The sequence below is a fragment of the Falco rusticolus genome, chromosome 9 (genome assembly GCF_015220075.1).
Source record: "Falco rusticolus isolate bFalRus1 chromosome 9, bFalRus1.pri, whole genome shotgun sequence".
Classification (NCBI taxonomy): Eukaryota; Metazoa; Chordata; class Aves; order Falconiformes; family Falconidae; genus Falco; species Falco rusticolus.
The window spans coordinates 815,528-831,728 of record NC_051195.1 but is presented as its reverse complement, the minus strand read 5'-3'; the positions used below and the strand labels follow the sequence as shown (position 1 = coordinate 831,728).

At 51.0% G+C, this 16,201-nt stretch overlaps 1 protein-coding gene across 2 annotated transcripts in view; it reads right to left on the bottom strand.

The window, feature by feature from the left end:
* Positions 1-3,978: 3,978 nt before the first annotated feature.
* The window catches only part of STK32C (serine/threonine kinase 32C), a 96,686-nt gene continuing 84,463 nt past the window's right edge, over positions 3,979-16,201 (bottom strand). For both annotated transcript variants that reach the window (XM_037400647.1, XM_037400648.1), the window contains 7 exons: positions 14,765-14,854; positions 14,133-14,236; positions 13,917-14,033; positions 11,110-11,235; positions 10,809-10,940; positions 9,024-9,091; positions 3,979-8,191 (listed from right to left, as the gene is read on the bottom strand). In XM_037400647.1, coding sequence (XP_037256544.1) covers positions 8,053-8,191; positions 9,024-9,091; positions 10,809-10,940; positions 11,110-11,235; positions 13,917-14,033; positions 14,133-14,236; positions 14,765-14,854 — 776 coding nt within the window. In that variant the 3' untranslated portion in view covers positions 3,979-8,052. The remainder of the gene's footprint in view (positions 8,192-9,023; positions 9,092-10,808; positions 10,941-11,109; positions 11,236-13,916; positions 14,034-14,132; positions 14,237-14,764; positions 14,855-16,201) is intronic.

The window sequence follows — 16,201 nt, the reverse complement described above, 5'->3', positions numbered from 1 at the left end:
ATAAAGCAGTAGTAGCAGTTGATGCATCTGAGTCGATTTTTGTGGTTTCTTCCTTAGGGTTTTTATGCATGAGGGTTTGTAAAAGCAGTTCATGACTTGTAGGTTACTGTACTTCCCTTGGACAATGACAAGAGATTTATTTATTAGCTGTGTAGGAATAATGCAGAATCCCAGCCTGCCTGCTGAAAACCTTCAGTTTGCAGATAAAGCTGAAATACTGTGAGGGTGGTCTGGTTTTTCCCACTAGGTCAACACCACTGCCAATGCCTGTGAGATGCAGATGCATGAAGAGATGCTGTAACATGTCTGTGAGCTACAGATTTTCCTGGGGCAATGTCGTGCTTTGGTTTCCAGCTCTGAAAGCAGGGAACAAGAAAGGGAACAAAAGAGTCATGGAAACATGAGCAAGCGTCTGCTCCATAAGTGGAAGCTGAAATCATACCGTTCAGCAGCTCTGGATACACTAACCCATGAGTTAAAAATGAACATGTTGCCTGAATTCACAAATCTAAACCAGGAAGGGATTTTTGTTTTTTTCTTTTTGGTGGTTTTTTGTGATTATCCGATCTGACCTACATCTCACAGCTTAATGCAATGACCTGTATTAATTTCTGTATCAAGCATATATGAGAACGCATTTGTTCATATATTTTATATTTAATTTTGAAAAACATAATTTCATTTATTGGTTTCATTCATTTCATTCTGGTTTTTCCTGCAATTGCACCAAGACAACAACATATATTTATTTTCTTTCTGAACAGATTTTTAAGGTGATGGCAGTGGAAACTATGTAAGGAATGAGCAGGATAAAACTTCCAGTCTGCTGGCAGTGACCTCTCCACAGGGTGACTGGGATGACTGGGTGACCCCCAGCACCCCCAGCTTGGTAGCACTTAGCAAGGAAAGTTCTGTGATCTCTGCTGGAAATACCCCTTTTCCAACAGTCAGGCTTGTTAGTGAAAGGCACGCGGGGGTGGTGGTGGCCCAGGCAGGAGCCAGGGACACCGTCAGCTCTCCCAGCATCACCCTGCAGAAGTGGTTTTGGTCCCTCCACCCACCTTGCCAGCTGAGGGCTCAAATCCCCACTGCCCCTTTCTCTTTGAAGGGGGGGGGTGCTTTGATTTCCTCCATCAGGGAGCTAAGGTGCAGAGCTGGCACTGCTGCACGCTCCCCCCAGCCCCCAGAGTTGGGGGACGGGGCTGAGAGCAGGTGTCCCGGTGCCAGCAGATGCTGAGCAGAGCCCCAGCAGAGCCAGCCACCTGCTAATGCAGCCAGAGCTCTGGGAAACAAAACCCTGCTTGGTCTAATTTCTGCGGACAGCTTTCCTGCAGGCTCTGGGTCAGGCCCGCAGGGGCGAATGGGACCAGGATGATGCTTTATGCCCCTGACCGAGCCTGTGCCTGGCCCTGCGGCAGCGCGGCAGGAGCCCTGCGCACCCCCAGCCCAGGTGGGGATGGGGACCAGCCTCTGTGCCCTGGCAGAGCAGCAGCACGTTTTGGAAAAACAGTGAAACTCGAAGACGACAATTGCCCAGACCAAACCAAAACAACATGCAATGCAGCGTATTGGCCTGGAATGCCTGCACAGCTAAGGTAGCAGAAAAATGACACAGAGCTAAAATTGAGGGTGAGGGCACCCCACAGCCGAGCAGCCCGGCTGAGGGCTTCTGGGAGGTGGCCCAGGGTGGCCCAGGGCTGCAGGCATGCGGCTGCCCTGGCATGGTCCCACGGCCGCAGCAGAGGAAATTGGGGCAGAGGGGTGCCGCAGGGCTCATGCCTGCTGCGTAAAAACACTCCTGACACTTCCCTAAGGGCGTGAATCAGCTGGCAGACAGACACAGAATTATCACTGTGTTTCCCTGCTTTTTGCTGCTTTTTTCCCAGCGTGTGGCAAACCTTGCCTCTGTGTACCTTGCTGGGGAGCCAGGCTCGCCCCTGCCCACCCTGTGTGAGCACCAGCACCTTGCACCAGCCCTTCCTTCAGGTCCGGCCATCTGAAACAGCACAGATAAATCGCAGCAGTAAGAAAGGCAAAGTCGGGCGATGAGCCAGGGGTCCGTTCCCTGCTCACCCCACCCTGAGGGTGAGCCCGAGCAAGCACTGGTTGCGGTGGCTTAGGCACAGCAGTAATGGGCAGGGGGCAGGCAGCTGCCTGCATTTGTGGCTGCCAAAGTGGTTTAAGTCTGTATCAGCTTTTTTATCCCCTGTAATTTAAGGACTGTGTCTGGGGAACTGTCCTCACCCTTTTACCTTTGCCTTGTTGCGTCGGCACAAGGAGGAGCGACCTGGCCTGCCGGGTGCCCCACGTGCCCTCGGCCCTCTGGGGGCACCCAGGGATGCTGTGAGGGGTCACAGCAGAGGCATCAAACCAGTGGCTGGGCACAGGGCTGCCACTGCTGGCAAAGGGCTCTGCCGAGCGAGCCACATTAAGGCTCATATATTGACTTGTCTTGTTCCTTCACCACTTCTTTTGAAGTCAGAAAGAGCTTTTGTAGATGCTTTTCTACCCTGAGATGAAGCAAGCCAGCACACTGTGCCAACAACCGTAATAAATAATTCCAAGTACTGATGAGGGATGAAAGAGAAAAAACTGAGACCTCCTGAAGCTCCCCAGGGCTGTTTTTAATCGAGTTTAAGATACAAAATCCAGGGTTGTGCAGTGAAATACTAAAACGCAGCAAGCCGCAGCCATCACGCTCTCCCCACCACAGCAGGGCCAGGGTCCCCTGCCACCCACCCCCACCGCCCTCCACGTGCACCCAGCCCCATCCTGCTGTTCCCCCCCCCCCCCCCCCCCCCCCCATCCCGCTCTCCTGGCTCAGTCCCAGCTGTGGTGTGGGTACCCCCAGGCTGGGACCGGTATGAGCAGGGGCAACCCAGGCTGGTGACCATGCCTGAAACACTCCTCATCCTCACTGAGTCCCCAAACCCGGCGTCGAAAGGGCCCCCCAGTCCCACTGCTATAAAGATATAACTCTCCCTGGGGAATTACAAATACCTTCTGACACCAGAAAGTGGGACACTATAAATGCCTGGATTCATCTTTTCCCCTTTTTAACACTCATTTTATAGCTTTCAAGCAGCATCATGGCCGCATTCCTACTGCTCTCATCCCACCCATTCCTATTGCTCTCATCCCACCCCTGGCTGCACACTAGCACTGAGCATCCCACTGGCTCGGGGGGTCCAGCTGGGCTTTGGCAAGCTTTCACCATTCTAATGCTTTCGTGGTTGGTGCCTTCACAGCCACCAGCTGCCAGTGCCAGCCCCACGCTGCCCCATGCAGATGCAGCAGACGGAAAGCAGCGGGCATGGCCAGCTGGTGGGCAGGAGCTGCGCCTGCCGCTGGGGCTGGGCTGGGAGCTGTGGCACGCTGCAGGCTGGTGTAACTGGGATGTTGAACAACTCCAGCCTGCGATGTGTAAATAAGAAATGTAATTATAACATCCACTTTTTTCCAGATACAATTTCTGCTCCCCCGCCCCCCCCCATCAGTAACCTAGAAATGGCAAATACTTGGCAACGTTAAAAATACACATTTATTACTCCACGTACACAATGGCTTCTCGCAGTATCTACAAAACCACAAACTTGTCGTAACTTAAATATTCTGTGACATGGTAAAATTTTCATGCAATAAAATTACAGAAATGTATTAACATAAAATACAAAGATATACTTTACATATATTTCCACTGAAATAATTTTTAAAAAATACCCTACCAAGGCATCAGGATTTCAGCACTGTCAAATGTTAAGTTGCTATATTGGCCTCTTTGCTATTATTTTATTACTCCTATTCTCTTTTTGGCAAGGTAGAGAGTAATAAAGAATTGGCAGCAGAAGAAAAACCGGGACCCAATCTGGCATTTGTTTTCTATGCAAAATTCCCAGTGAAGTCTGTGGAATTCAATGGAAACACTTAAAAATATGCAACTTTACAAAACTTTGTAATACAACAGAGATAAGAAAACAATCTTATGGCAAGGAATTTAAGGGGAATAATTTATAGGTGATGTAGACTTTTCAGAGCGAACAATGGCACACCCTGTATAAATCTGTTATACAAAAAAATACATGTATTTAAATATTTATACACAGAAAATTATTGTATTCTGGTTGTAGTGGAGATGTAAACCAGAGCTGCGACTGACTTATTTCAAGCTCTGCGTGATGGGGTTTGGTACCAGGAGTATTTCACGACTTCACTGTGAGTTTTGCTCACATCTAGGGCTGCCTCAGGCTCTAATGCAGCGGAGAGCGTAGCAGGAGAGGGGCGGTCTGGGGGCTTTCAAAGCCACGCGTTTTTCACTGGCACCAGTCCTTCTGCAGCGAACACCCCCTGCGCCAGCGCATGCCTCGTGCCGTGCATTGCCCGCGCTGCAGGAGCCAGGAGGGCTGGCAGCTGCCGGTCGATCCGCTGGCCCTGGCCAGCTGCCCCCATGCCGCATGAGCCGCCCCACCACCGACAGGCCACAGCCCTCCGCACACGGCCGCTGGCCGGCACCGGCACCGGACTGGTTCAACACTGACGGTCACAGGGACAGCGGCACTGGAGGGCGGCGTTGGTGGGCAACCCCACCGCACCCCCAGGCACAGCTCCCCACCCCAGCCCGGTCTGTGCCGGCAGCCCCCCAACGCAGCGGGACAGGGAGCAAAGGGGCGCCCATCCCCTGCAGGAGCCCACGGAGGGGGTTAGCTTTACAGCCGGGCACCCCTGGAAGGAGCTCAGCCAGCCCAGTCAGCACAGGCTCGTTATGGGGACACAGCGATGGGGACATGGCACAAAAGGGCCCCAGAGAACAGCAGCACAGCAAGAGTGGAAGGGCCCTGTGCATTGAAACCCATTGTGGAGATTTTGACAATGAAGCATACATGTACCTGTTTCCTATCATTTTTCCATTTTCCAGTTACTCTTTTCTTGTAATTTCTTCTCCAGGGACTAGGCATAAATAGCATCAATAAAACCTGGTCCCCAATGGGCACTGATGAAGTTAGGCCCATGCATTATTGAAGATGAAAAATGAGCACTTCAGTTGTATTACACTCACGGTGTCCTGCTGCTCAGCGCAATGGTCCGAGAGGTCTGTGTCCTGTCACTTCTCTCAGTGATTTAAGGTTTAGAAACAGACTGAGGCAGAAAGAAGAGTTTTCCCCGGCACATCCCTGGGAGATGCATTGCTGGGTTTCAGCGGTGCTTCCCGGGCAGCCAGAACCTGCCCCACATTTCCTCAGCTGGGAAGGACAAACTACCTGGCGGCTCCCCAGAAGCCTTCCCAGTTTCTGCTGAGCGTTGCTGAGGACATTTTGCACAATTTACCCAGGAAGAGCAGTGCTGAAAAGGGAACATAAATGACCCACACGGAGAGAGTTTAGGGTAAGAAACATCCATTTCAGAAGTGAGCCAGCTCCTCCCTACATGCGCCAACCTTGGCCTCACAGGCCATTTGTCACTTGTCCTACAGAAAGCAATGAAAATGGCTGTTAGACATGTCCTGCCAAACTGCTGACATCCCTCCTGGCCTGAGAGCTTCTGCTTGAATAGGATCTATCTGCATCTCATATACAGAACAGTTTGGTCAAAAAATAAGTATGTTCCTTGTCATTCTGATAGTCTGAACTTTTGTAATTATTTACAGAAAGATGATAGTGCAATGGTGTCTACTGGAAAAAACTGTCCATACCGGTGGAGTAAATCATCTGTAATTTCTAATTCCTGAATAAATACATGGTTTTGACCCTCAGTCTGCTTCTCTTGCCCCACCTGAGTCCTGGCAGGCCAAGCGGTGGCCCTCACAGCAGCAGAATTATCACACTGCTCTGATCAGAAGCAAATCAGAGCCGGTCCTGATCTGGTCTTGTGACTTGAGATTAAGGTGTGACTACTACGTTGCAAGGCACCCTGGCCATCACTGGTGGCCATTGCCAACAGGCACCATTCCCGCACTGTGGGAGCTGAGCCCACCAAGGCACACAGCCAGCGGCACAGCCGGCAGCCAAAGCGCAGCACACTGTGCTGGGACAGAGCCGGGTGCTCAGGCCGGGGGCACAGGGGACACAAGACGCAGAGAGAAACGGGGGTGAGGACCAGGCTGCCCACGCAGGGAGCAAGGGCTGCTCACCAGCAGCAAACGGGGCCAGAGTGTGTGGCCCATCCACGCACACACAGGTGTGCTCTGATATGTGGGAGAAAGTGATTAGGGTAATTAGTCTACCCTGGTACCCAGTAATCAGACTGGATGTCACTAGAGGCAGAGAGGGCAGGTCCCCCCGCCAGCACAGCCCAGGGCCAGAGCTGGGTGTAGGTGCCCTCCTGTAGCTGGGGAAAGCATTTATTTCAGACCTCGCTCATGGAACGGCTGCAGCTCCCCTCCAGCCCCTCATTAACGCAGCTTCTAATGAGGTGTGGGGCATGCCTGTGCAAGGACCTGCAGCCAACCCCAGGGCCCCGCGGTGCGACCCCGGTCCCTCGCCGGGCACGGCCCAGGGCTGGATGCTCACCATTACCTGGCTCCGTGCCGACAATAACTGTGCAACTGGCATCAGAGCTTTGGCCCCCCTCCCCTGTGCGAGTTGTGCCTGCACACCTGAATGCTTCTTTTAAAGACATCTGTGAAAATTTGGTTCTGCACAATTTTAGCCACATACTAGTTTCCACATAAAACTGTGGAAAACAAATGCGTCGTGTCATTTTTCATATAAAATTGTTTCATACCAGTTACGCTTTTCTATTTTATTTGTGGAAAAGAAAAACGCAACAAAACATGTCCTGAAAGAGTCTGCATCTGTTAAAAACATTTTCTACCCATTTTTATGTTACAAATGTACAGTAAGGATGCAAACACTGCAACCTCCTAATGTCTGGCAGCAAACAGATGTTGATAGTTCAAAGGTGAATGCAGTCCTGACGAAGCCCCTGTTTATCACAGTAGCCGTACGCTGCAGCAGAACCCATGGCTCATTTTTAGCAATAGAAACCAAAAGCCACTCTACATACAGCAGATTAGGCAACTAATATAGTGAAAGCTTCTGGAACAAGGCAGGCAACATCCACAGCTGGAACAAGTTTAGGAGATCTCCCATCTTATTAAGAAGTTAAAACAGGTATCAGTAAATTATATACAGTACTTTTACTTTGCACTGAAAATAAAGGAAATTGAAGGGTAAAATAAGATATTCCCATCTTTTGTAACCAAGCGGCAATGCAAGGCACCCACTTCACCTCCAATAAAATCTGAACCTGTGACAAACAGTGTCCTCCAAGCCCGGACAACCAGAACCAAACGCTCTGGTCAGCTCGCACAGCTCCTCGCCACTCACTGCAGTTATGTGAAGAAAGCAAGTATTTTAAATACATTCTGCAGCTCAATTACATGTTTAATTATTACCCAGCCCCTGAAGAATTCATGGAGTGTACGATAAAATATTTATTTGCCCCGAGTTGGGAAAGAAACTCTGACAGGTGATGAGAGGACAAGGACGTGCCTGGGATGTCCTTCTGCAGCAGGACTCAAGCAGCTCGAGGCCCCCAGGAGGCTGGTGCCACCCACCACAGCCCGCAGAGGCCCTGGAGCTGCCCTGATTTACACTGGGAATTGCTTGTCCCTATGGCAGCCTTTATGAACAAGGAACGCCAAAGTAAAATTCAAGCCACCCATTCAGCCTTCCTCCCTCGCCACACCCACCTGGCGTCGCCCCTTGTAGTACCCAAGGACGTAAGTTCTTTTTTTGTCACTTTACTGTTTTAAAACCATGTGCAGATCAGCAATCTGACATCAAAAAAGAACAAGCAAAAGAAGTTGATCTACCTTCTCCGACAAGTTGCATAGCAAGTATCTTTACCCACAACAGGCAACCAGTGTGCCAAACTGGCGATCCGTTAAATCCAGGAATGCAGTTCCGTAAGAACTCTCTCTTTTGCTACAGCTTTGCAAGACGAGTTGTCGGTGCTCTCCGGTGGTATCGGAGGACAGCCTGTGGTGCTCAGTGCAACCTGAGAACGGGTTATCGGCACGGCGCGGGCTGGCCACCCTCGCCCGGCAGCTGCAGCCTAGCTGCTGCCCGTGGAGGAGCAGACGGAGCTGCACATGTTCAAGTTGGAGGTCTCAGACTCAGCCTCCGTCTCGGCTTCATCGGTGGTCTCAGGGGGGGACACAGACTCGCTCATCTGCTCTTGGCTCTTCTTTAGCCTGTGCGGAGCAGAGGATCCACGTGTTACACAGTCAGCCCCAGATGGCACCCCCAAAGGTGGTCTGCAGCAAGCCTGCCCCGTGCTGCCCACACCACTCCTCAAGAGATGCCTACAGCAGACCCATGGTGAACAAGAGGAGCCTTTCCAACGCACACACAGAGCACATAAAAAGGCCATGACAGGGACCAACACACCAGCAAAACACGCTGAAACACTCTGAAATACTCCACAATGACTTGCAAGGCTTCAGCTTTCAGGAGCGCTGCCCACCCAGACCTTGGCCACGAGTGCCCTGTGCCATGGCCAGGGCAGCAGGCTCCCAGCCGCGCACCTCCTCCGTGGAGGCTGTCTCTTGCTTTACTTACGAACTGAACATTCCCATGGCAGTGTGCCTAAACACGGGGGAAAGCAACTGCTTTAACTCCAGCGCTTTCACTGCCTGCTCATCCCCTGCAGAGATTTTAGCATGTTCCTTGCCTTCATTTTCCAAAACATCATCCTCTAAAAGCAGGATAGGTGAGATGATGCAGTGGGGGAACTGAAGAAGTGTCACATATGTATGTTAAATCCCAGAAATCTCTCTGCAGCATATTGTATTTAATTTATTAAAGTGATTAATAATCCCTCATCTTGTCTCCCTTTTGGGTCAGAACTACTTTCATACAGAGGCAGCACCTGAGCTCCTTGGCTGATGTTAGTCACCCAGGGCTAAGCCGCTGGCAGCAAGATGCTCCCGGCCTTCAGGCACTGACACTCTGATTCCTAAGGGAAGTCAGTGGAAAAAAAGAGTATTTTTTCCTAAAAAAAAAACAACAAACCCACACACTCACTTCTCTCTGTTAAAGATGACAAAGTCTTGCTGGATAGCTTCAAGGCATTCTTGGAGATAGTCATTTTCCTGTTGAAGAAAAACAATACAAGCATAAGCAGTGCCATTTGCATCTCACTGCTGCCTGCAGCATCGCAGCACTTCCAGCGCTGTGCACGGAGCCTCCCAGCCACCAGAGACTTCAGCTGAAACAGAGGATGGAAACAGCACAGCTGCTAGCCTTCATGGCTTTCACCAGGGCCTTGTTTCATCTGTGACAAGCACAGTTTTCCATAAAACATAGATAGTGCACAGCTTTCCAGATGTATCTGTGTATTCTGCTTTTGGAAGTGTTACCTGCCCACAGGAATGAAAGTCAGCACGGGGAAGAGACCAGCACAAAGCCGGCATGCAGGTGTGTGGGCAGCCCTTGCCTCCTGACTTCTGCCTTTATTTTACCTCCTGCATCACCTCTGCGTGGGTGCAGAGACCTCTCTGAAGCCAGACACTGCTGCAGCACACCGCCTCCAACCAAAGCAGGGACACCCACCACGGAGCCTCACCCACCCCCGCACCCCCAGCCACGGGTTGATGGCCATGGCGAGGGACAGGCTCCTGCCTGGCACCTGCGTGGGCACTGGCAATCGGTGTGGGTCCCGGCAGGCAAAGTGCCCTTAATGTTCCCGGCAGCAAAACCTCAGAGAGGCATTTGCAAATTTGCTTATTCTTGGTTTTTTCCTCCTGATTTATCCTTCATCCTTTTTCAGTAAGTCTCATTGATCGCAGCATTAACTCCTGCTGAAGAGGGAAGGGATCCATTGCAGTTAATTAGTGCAGACAACAAGACAGGCAAAATCCTGCCTGGTGTTCCCTGTCGCTCTCAAGACAGGGGATGCTCCCCCTGACCTCGCTGGGGCAGAACAGATGTTTGTTCCCTTAGCCTGGGATTTGCACAGCTCAGAGGCACTGCGCAGGGGAGGCAGGGGGTGGGTAATGCACATTTGCTCTCACAGACCTCCCCGGCACAGCAGCCTACCTGCAAACACCCCTACAAACGCCTGTTCTCTGCGGGACCATGTACCTGCTCTGCTGTGTAAGATGGTTTTACTCCTGGGATGTGTCTGCTCTGTAAAAATCGGATTCTTGTATTTACCTCCCCAGTGATATAAAAGCACCATGACCACCACAGTGAAAAGAAGAAACAAATGCATCTCATCTCTGGCCTAATTTCCTGGCTAATGGATACCTCTCTGCAGAAAGCTGGTGCCCCTCTCCCAGGCTCATGTGCTGATGGCAGCCAGCACAGCCAGAGCTCGCCCCGGTGTGGGGGCAGAGCAGGGCTGCAGGGCTCACCCAGCCGCATGCTCACGCAGCAACAGAAAGCACAGGACTGGTACCCACACCTGGGACTGACTGGTGGGGTGTTTCTGCATGGCCATCACCCCAGACTGGAGGAACCGCTCCCCCATAACCCCACTGACAGCTGCCACGGACACCAGGCAGCGCCTCTAGGAATGGTGAAGACCATATGGATGTGGTTTGGTGTTTTTCCGGTTTTTCTTCTGACAGGTGTGCCCAGACCTCTGTTTCTCATTTCATTTTCCAAATGACAGGTTACTGTGAAAGAGTTTTAAGAAACTGAGGTAAGAGGAACATTTGCTTGTCAAGAAGACTGCATCGGGCAAATGTTTTTATCAAAACAAATCTGCGGTTACTGCAGCACCGTTGCAGTTACGACTGCTCTACACCCCACATTCAGCAGCTCAGCCTTTTTTCCCGGCTGGCTGTTACCCCAGAAAGCACTTACAGACTGTGAGCTGTCCTTGCTGTTATCCCTCGACTTGTTCTTCGCAAGCCTCTTCTTCTTCTTGTGCAAGGGCCTCGACTCCAGAATCATCTCCTCCAGCTCGAAGGTGGGGTCACAGTGCAGGCGGCCCTTCTGCCAGGACACACAGCGCGGCACCGCGCGCGTTAGGCACAGCACAGGCTCTCGCAGCAGACAGACTCAGGAACTGCTTCCATCAGAAAGCTCTGCTGAACGCAGCAGTTCCTCTCATGACAAGAAGCCGTCCCTGCTTGGGACCGGGACACAGATCGCTCCTACTCACATTGGGGACGAAGCCCGGCTCCACCCGCTTCTCACAGACGTCGCTCCAGACCACACCGGACAAGTACGCCGAGGCCTGAACATCAGCCAGGCAGGAAAAGCGATGCTCGGGATTCACCGTCAGCAGCTGGGGAGAGAAAGGCACTCCTGTCAGAGGGGAAAGAAAAGGAGCCCTGTGGCACCCTGTCGTTAAGACGACTCAGATGTTTCAGCCATGCAGCAAGCTTTCTGCCACGGGAAATACGTAACTACTATAGGGAAAAAAATAATAGAAAAACTTTCTGGAGGCTGTGAAATCAGACAGCCAAAAATCTGGTACCGTGAGCTCTTGGACCAACACAGGCTTGTTCCTCCCATGCCTGCCTACGCTGCACGACCCCTCACCACTGCACCTGGGTGCTGCTGCCCTGGCGAGCTCCTTCTCGTGCCAGGGACAGACCTTGCTCCCTCATAAAGACATTGATTCCCCCTGAGGGTCACCATTGGGTTTCAGCCTCCACATGTCCTGTTTTCACACCACTTCTGTGACACCAGGGGATACTGCTCCATTTATCACACACACGGCTAATGAAGCACAGAGAAAAAAAATCAAAATGCTTGCTTGCCCTGCTGAGAGACCAGTCTGAGGACAGATTTTTCAAAGAATTCAGCACTGTGTACTATGCTGTATGCTCAGCTGATGAGCTACAGCTTCCCAGACTGCTGGAGGTATGCCTCCTGTGGAGCTACATCTAACAGGGAGGCACACCTAACACAGGGTCTGAGTAAAATTCTGTGCCTGGTCTCCCCCTGTGAAAATCTTCACCAAAGCATTGATGCCACCTTTACAGTACATCCTCAGAGCCCTGTGTGCGTCCCTCCTCTCTCAAATACGGGATGCTCGTGGCAGGCAAGATGCACCCACCCTCGCCCCTCTCCAGATGCCAGCTCCCCTGCCTGCCTGTGCCACTGCCACCAGCACCAGAGCCGCACCCCACCTCTGGACCATTTCTTGCCTTTTTTCCAGAGCACCTAGAACTTGAGTCCTGACCTCTGGCTGCCCCAGCTCAGTTCTGGGCATCTGCAAACTGAGTGTATATGGTCTCCACAAACTGGACACCTATGGCAAGACCTCTAAAAAATGCCTGTCTAGCACTGTTTCCTTTTAAAAACTGTGGCGTAATTCTAGACAGACTAATTTTAGGAGGTTACAGCCTTTTTGCAGAAAATGTCAGCACTAAGTATTTTTCCAGTGCCCAAGGTATGCAAGAAGCAGGTAATGGTGACTGTACGTACAGCCCACCAAATGTGCAGGCACAGGGATGCTTGTGAAGGGCACAGGGTAAAAGACCGCCTCGACCAGCAACTGCCACCTGGGGAACTTCTCAGGCACTTTTTCACAGCATAAAATTATCTTCATCTTTAAAACGAAAAGGGAGGAAACCCCAATTCCCAAGTAAGGCCACGTGGGAAGGAGACAAGGGGCATCGATGCCAGCACAGTGCCAGTGCCGGAGTGAGGAGCAGGGAGCAGGAGCTGGCTCTACAGGCAGGTGGGCAATGCAGCACCCAACATCACCCCTGGGCACCAGCAGAGCCCCCTGGGCTGCTCCAGTGGGCAGGGCACAGGGCTGGGACACTCCGAGCACAGGAACCCCAGTGCTCTGGGGGACGTGTGTCCAGCTCTGGGGCCCCCAACATAAGGAGGACATGGGCCTGTTGGAGCGAGCCCAGAGGAGGCCACGGAGGTGGTCAGGGGGCTGGAGCCCCTCTGCTACGGAGCCGGGCTGGGAGAGCTGGGGCTGCTCAGCCTGGGGAGGAGAAGGCTCCGGGGAGACCTTAGAGCAGCTCCCAGCACCTACAGGGGCCGGCAAGAAGCTGGAGAGGGGCTTTGTACGTGGGCTTGGAGCAACCTGGTCTGGTGGAAAGCGTCCCTGCCCATGGCAGGGGGTTGAACTAGATGATCTTTAAGGTCCCTGCCAACCCAAACAATTCTACAAATCTGCTTCTATGATTATATGACATGGGGTGTCCTTCCAGGCTGAGGCGGCTGCTGGCATTTTCCTGGTGAGATGTTTTAATTTCTGCCTGGTCTCCAGGAGCCCGGCTGCCGGCAGCCCAGCAGATGGCAATGCAAACCTGCTGAACACTCCACTGCAGCCATAACTAACAATGCTGCTATTCATTAAAACAAAATCTAATTATGTAAATTGTCCACCCAACATTAACTTACATTAGAGTCACTTATTTGCTGTCAGTACCATGTATATCTTCTGTATAGCACACTCATCAGCTACTGAGTTCTCAAGCAAGCAGAAGCTAAAACAGCCTCCACATCTTTCTTGTGTAGCAGCATGAGGAAAGTAGCGGACTGTCCCATAGATATGGACCCCCCCACAAGAGTTCTAACAACCAAATACACCAAGTCAGGCCCTTCAGCCCAGCAGAACTGGTGAGAGGGAGCAGCTAATACAGCAGCGGCAGCATGCACTCCTCCATCTTACACTTACACATCTTACTCGGCCACAACTGCTGACTTTTTAGGTTACAGTGATCACAGAGGGGGTGCTGGAAGGGCACAGCTCTAGCTCAGGTGGGAATTTGACTGTCACACCAAAACAAGCCCTTGCTATCAAAGATAATGCATCTTATTACAGGTATAATAAACAAACAAAACGTGATTAATCTGCGCTTAAGCCTGAACAAAGTCATAAAAATTAGTCCCATTTCAATTTTACATTATTTATTAATAGGCTGAAGATTTTCCAGCTAGTCCTGCATGCACTGTGGCTAATATACAACTTAAACCACGTCAGCAGGACTCATTTACCTTTCTCAATAGAGCAATCATTTCTTTTGACCATGCAGACGAATACTGAACGCTCACAGTACTGAACAGCTGAATTAAAGACTCCACAGGGTTGTTCGAGTGGATGTCATACGGTCTCTGGGGGAAAAAAGCAGAAAGATGAGAAGAAATTCCCTCTCCTCTCTGCAGTCAATCAGAAAACGTATTCTTATGCCTCGGAGCGCCTGGGAGCCCTACCCAGCCCCGCAGCAGTTCGTAAGCCATGATTCCCAGCGACCACCAATCCACCTCGAAGGAGTAGCCTGTCCCGCCATTGAGGAAGGAATGGAAGATCTCCGGAGCTGAACAGAAATGGCAAAATTCAACAGGTTATTCATTGACTTCATTTTGTTTCTATTTCAGTATTTCACGTAAGTCAGTACACAAGACCTTATGGTTATTTTTATGCACTACTGCCCAAGGGGAGGCTGTGCAAGCCAGGGTGAGTAGCAGCAGCAGCAGCAGCAGCAGCAGCAGCAGCATGCCTGCCCTAGCTGGGCAGCTGGGTTACCGGGCTCACATGAAGAGAACCCTCCCCACCGAGCAAGCAAGGGATGGCACAAACCCACTGCCTGCTGGAATGCACCAAGCCCCAGCCCAGGGCCAGCGGGGAGGGCAGGGTGGGATGGGGAGGGTACGCTGACAGCGATTCATTCACTCTGGAAGTTTCACTTTTCAAACCATCAGGCTCCACTGAATGACTTGGGTGCATGCATTAACCTGCCAAATTAATTCAGTGCCTTTGTCATAGACAGGGACTGTCAGGCAGCATGCGGTGAGTACTCTTGAAATGTAAAAGACAGATGTAAGGAACAGCTATTATTTCTTACCCATGTATGGCTTTGTTCCAGCTAATGCAGTTGCTCTTTCACCATCCCTAATTATTGTTGCAATATTAAAATCTGTTAAATGTGCATGACCTTAAACAAAGACACATTTTAAGAAGGAATTAATCACAAGAACAGTGGCAATGTACAGTCAGAATACATTTGTTTCATAAGCTTCTGCCCTTGGACAGTGTAACATGGGGGCAGGCAGGTCAGGGCCCGACCCCACCGAATGGCCGTAATGGATTCTGAAGCTTTCCCAGCAGCTCAGGCTGGCTGGGTGATTAAAAGGTAGCTAGCTTAGGATCTTGATTTTAAATCACACTTGGAGCAAACTAGTAACGTACAGCAAGTCCAGCACTAGGTCAAATGGCTCTCGCCAGAACAAACAGTCAGCAAAGAAGGCAACAGAGAAACACTATACTAAGATATTGCCTTGGTCGCATTGATTAAAAACCTAGAACTGTTTTCGATGAAAGCCACTGAGCCACAACTACCGCAAAGTCCCAGAGCTGAAGCAGTGCTGCCACTCCGTACAGACCACAGCAAACTTCGATGTGCCAGCTGAATGAAATCATAACAATACTTCCCAAACCCTAAGGCTGTATGAAGACATCATTAAGATGTTTCAAAAAGTGCTGGAACACCTTCTCTCTGTTTCTACTTTCCCTGTCATCAGGACTGAAATTTAAAATTCAGAACATGTCATTATTTTCAAGCCAGCCTGTGATACAGAGAACCCACCCACTCGCCCTTCTGGAGGCTGCTTTCTGCTCTCTAGCTACAAGGCAGTTATGACAGTGGTGTGTAAATCACAGACTAAAGCCCTGTGAAGTCTTCCCTGACATCTCCTTTTTCCCATTTACGTTTGGGCTTTATACACTGCACTGCTTTCTAGTTAACTCCCATGCAAGTGCAAGCTTTGGTTTTGATGAGGCTTTATGGTAAAACTCAGATGGTTTGAGCCTGCTGTCCTGAGAGATTGCATCTTCAGTTTATAAGATCTACTACTGGAACAGAAGACACTACAGGCTCTCCTATGGCACTTCTCCTGTGGAGGCCGCTGAGACAATATTACTGATAGATGCTCTCACAAAGGTCCCTGAAGTCACTCTCCCTGGCTCAGCCCAGGTCATCCCCCCAGAAAGACATCAAAACTATCCTAAAAGCATACGTGCAGATCACCGACTTCAAAACTCAACCAAGTCACTTCTCCTGCTTTGTGCCCTCCCACGATGCCTGGTACCGCAGTTCTGGCATGGGGGACCTGTGCATGGGGGCACTAGCGAGAAAGGAGGTGGTGTGGGTGCAGCGAGGGGGGGTAACGAGAGAAGGGCTGCCCTTGGTGTGCCCGTCCTGGCATTACAACGCACAGGTACATTCAGCCAAACACTGAGCAGTTAAGCATGATGCTTTTTCTGCTCTTTTCCAAGATAAAAA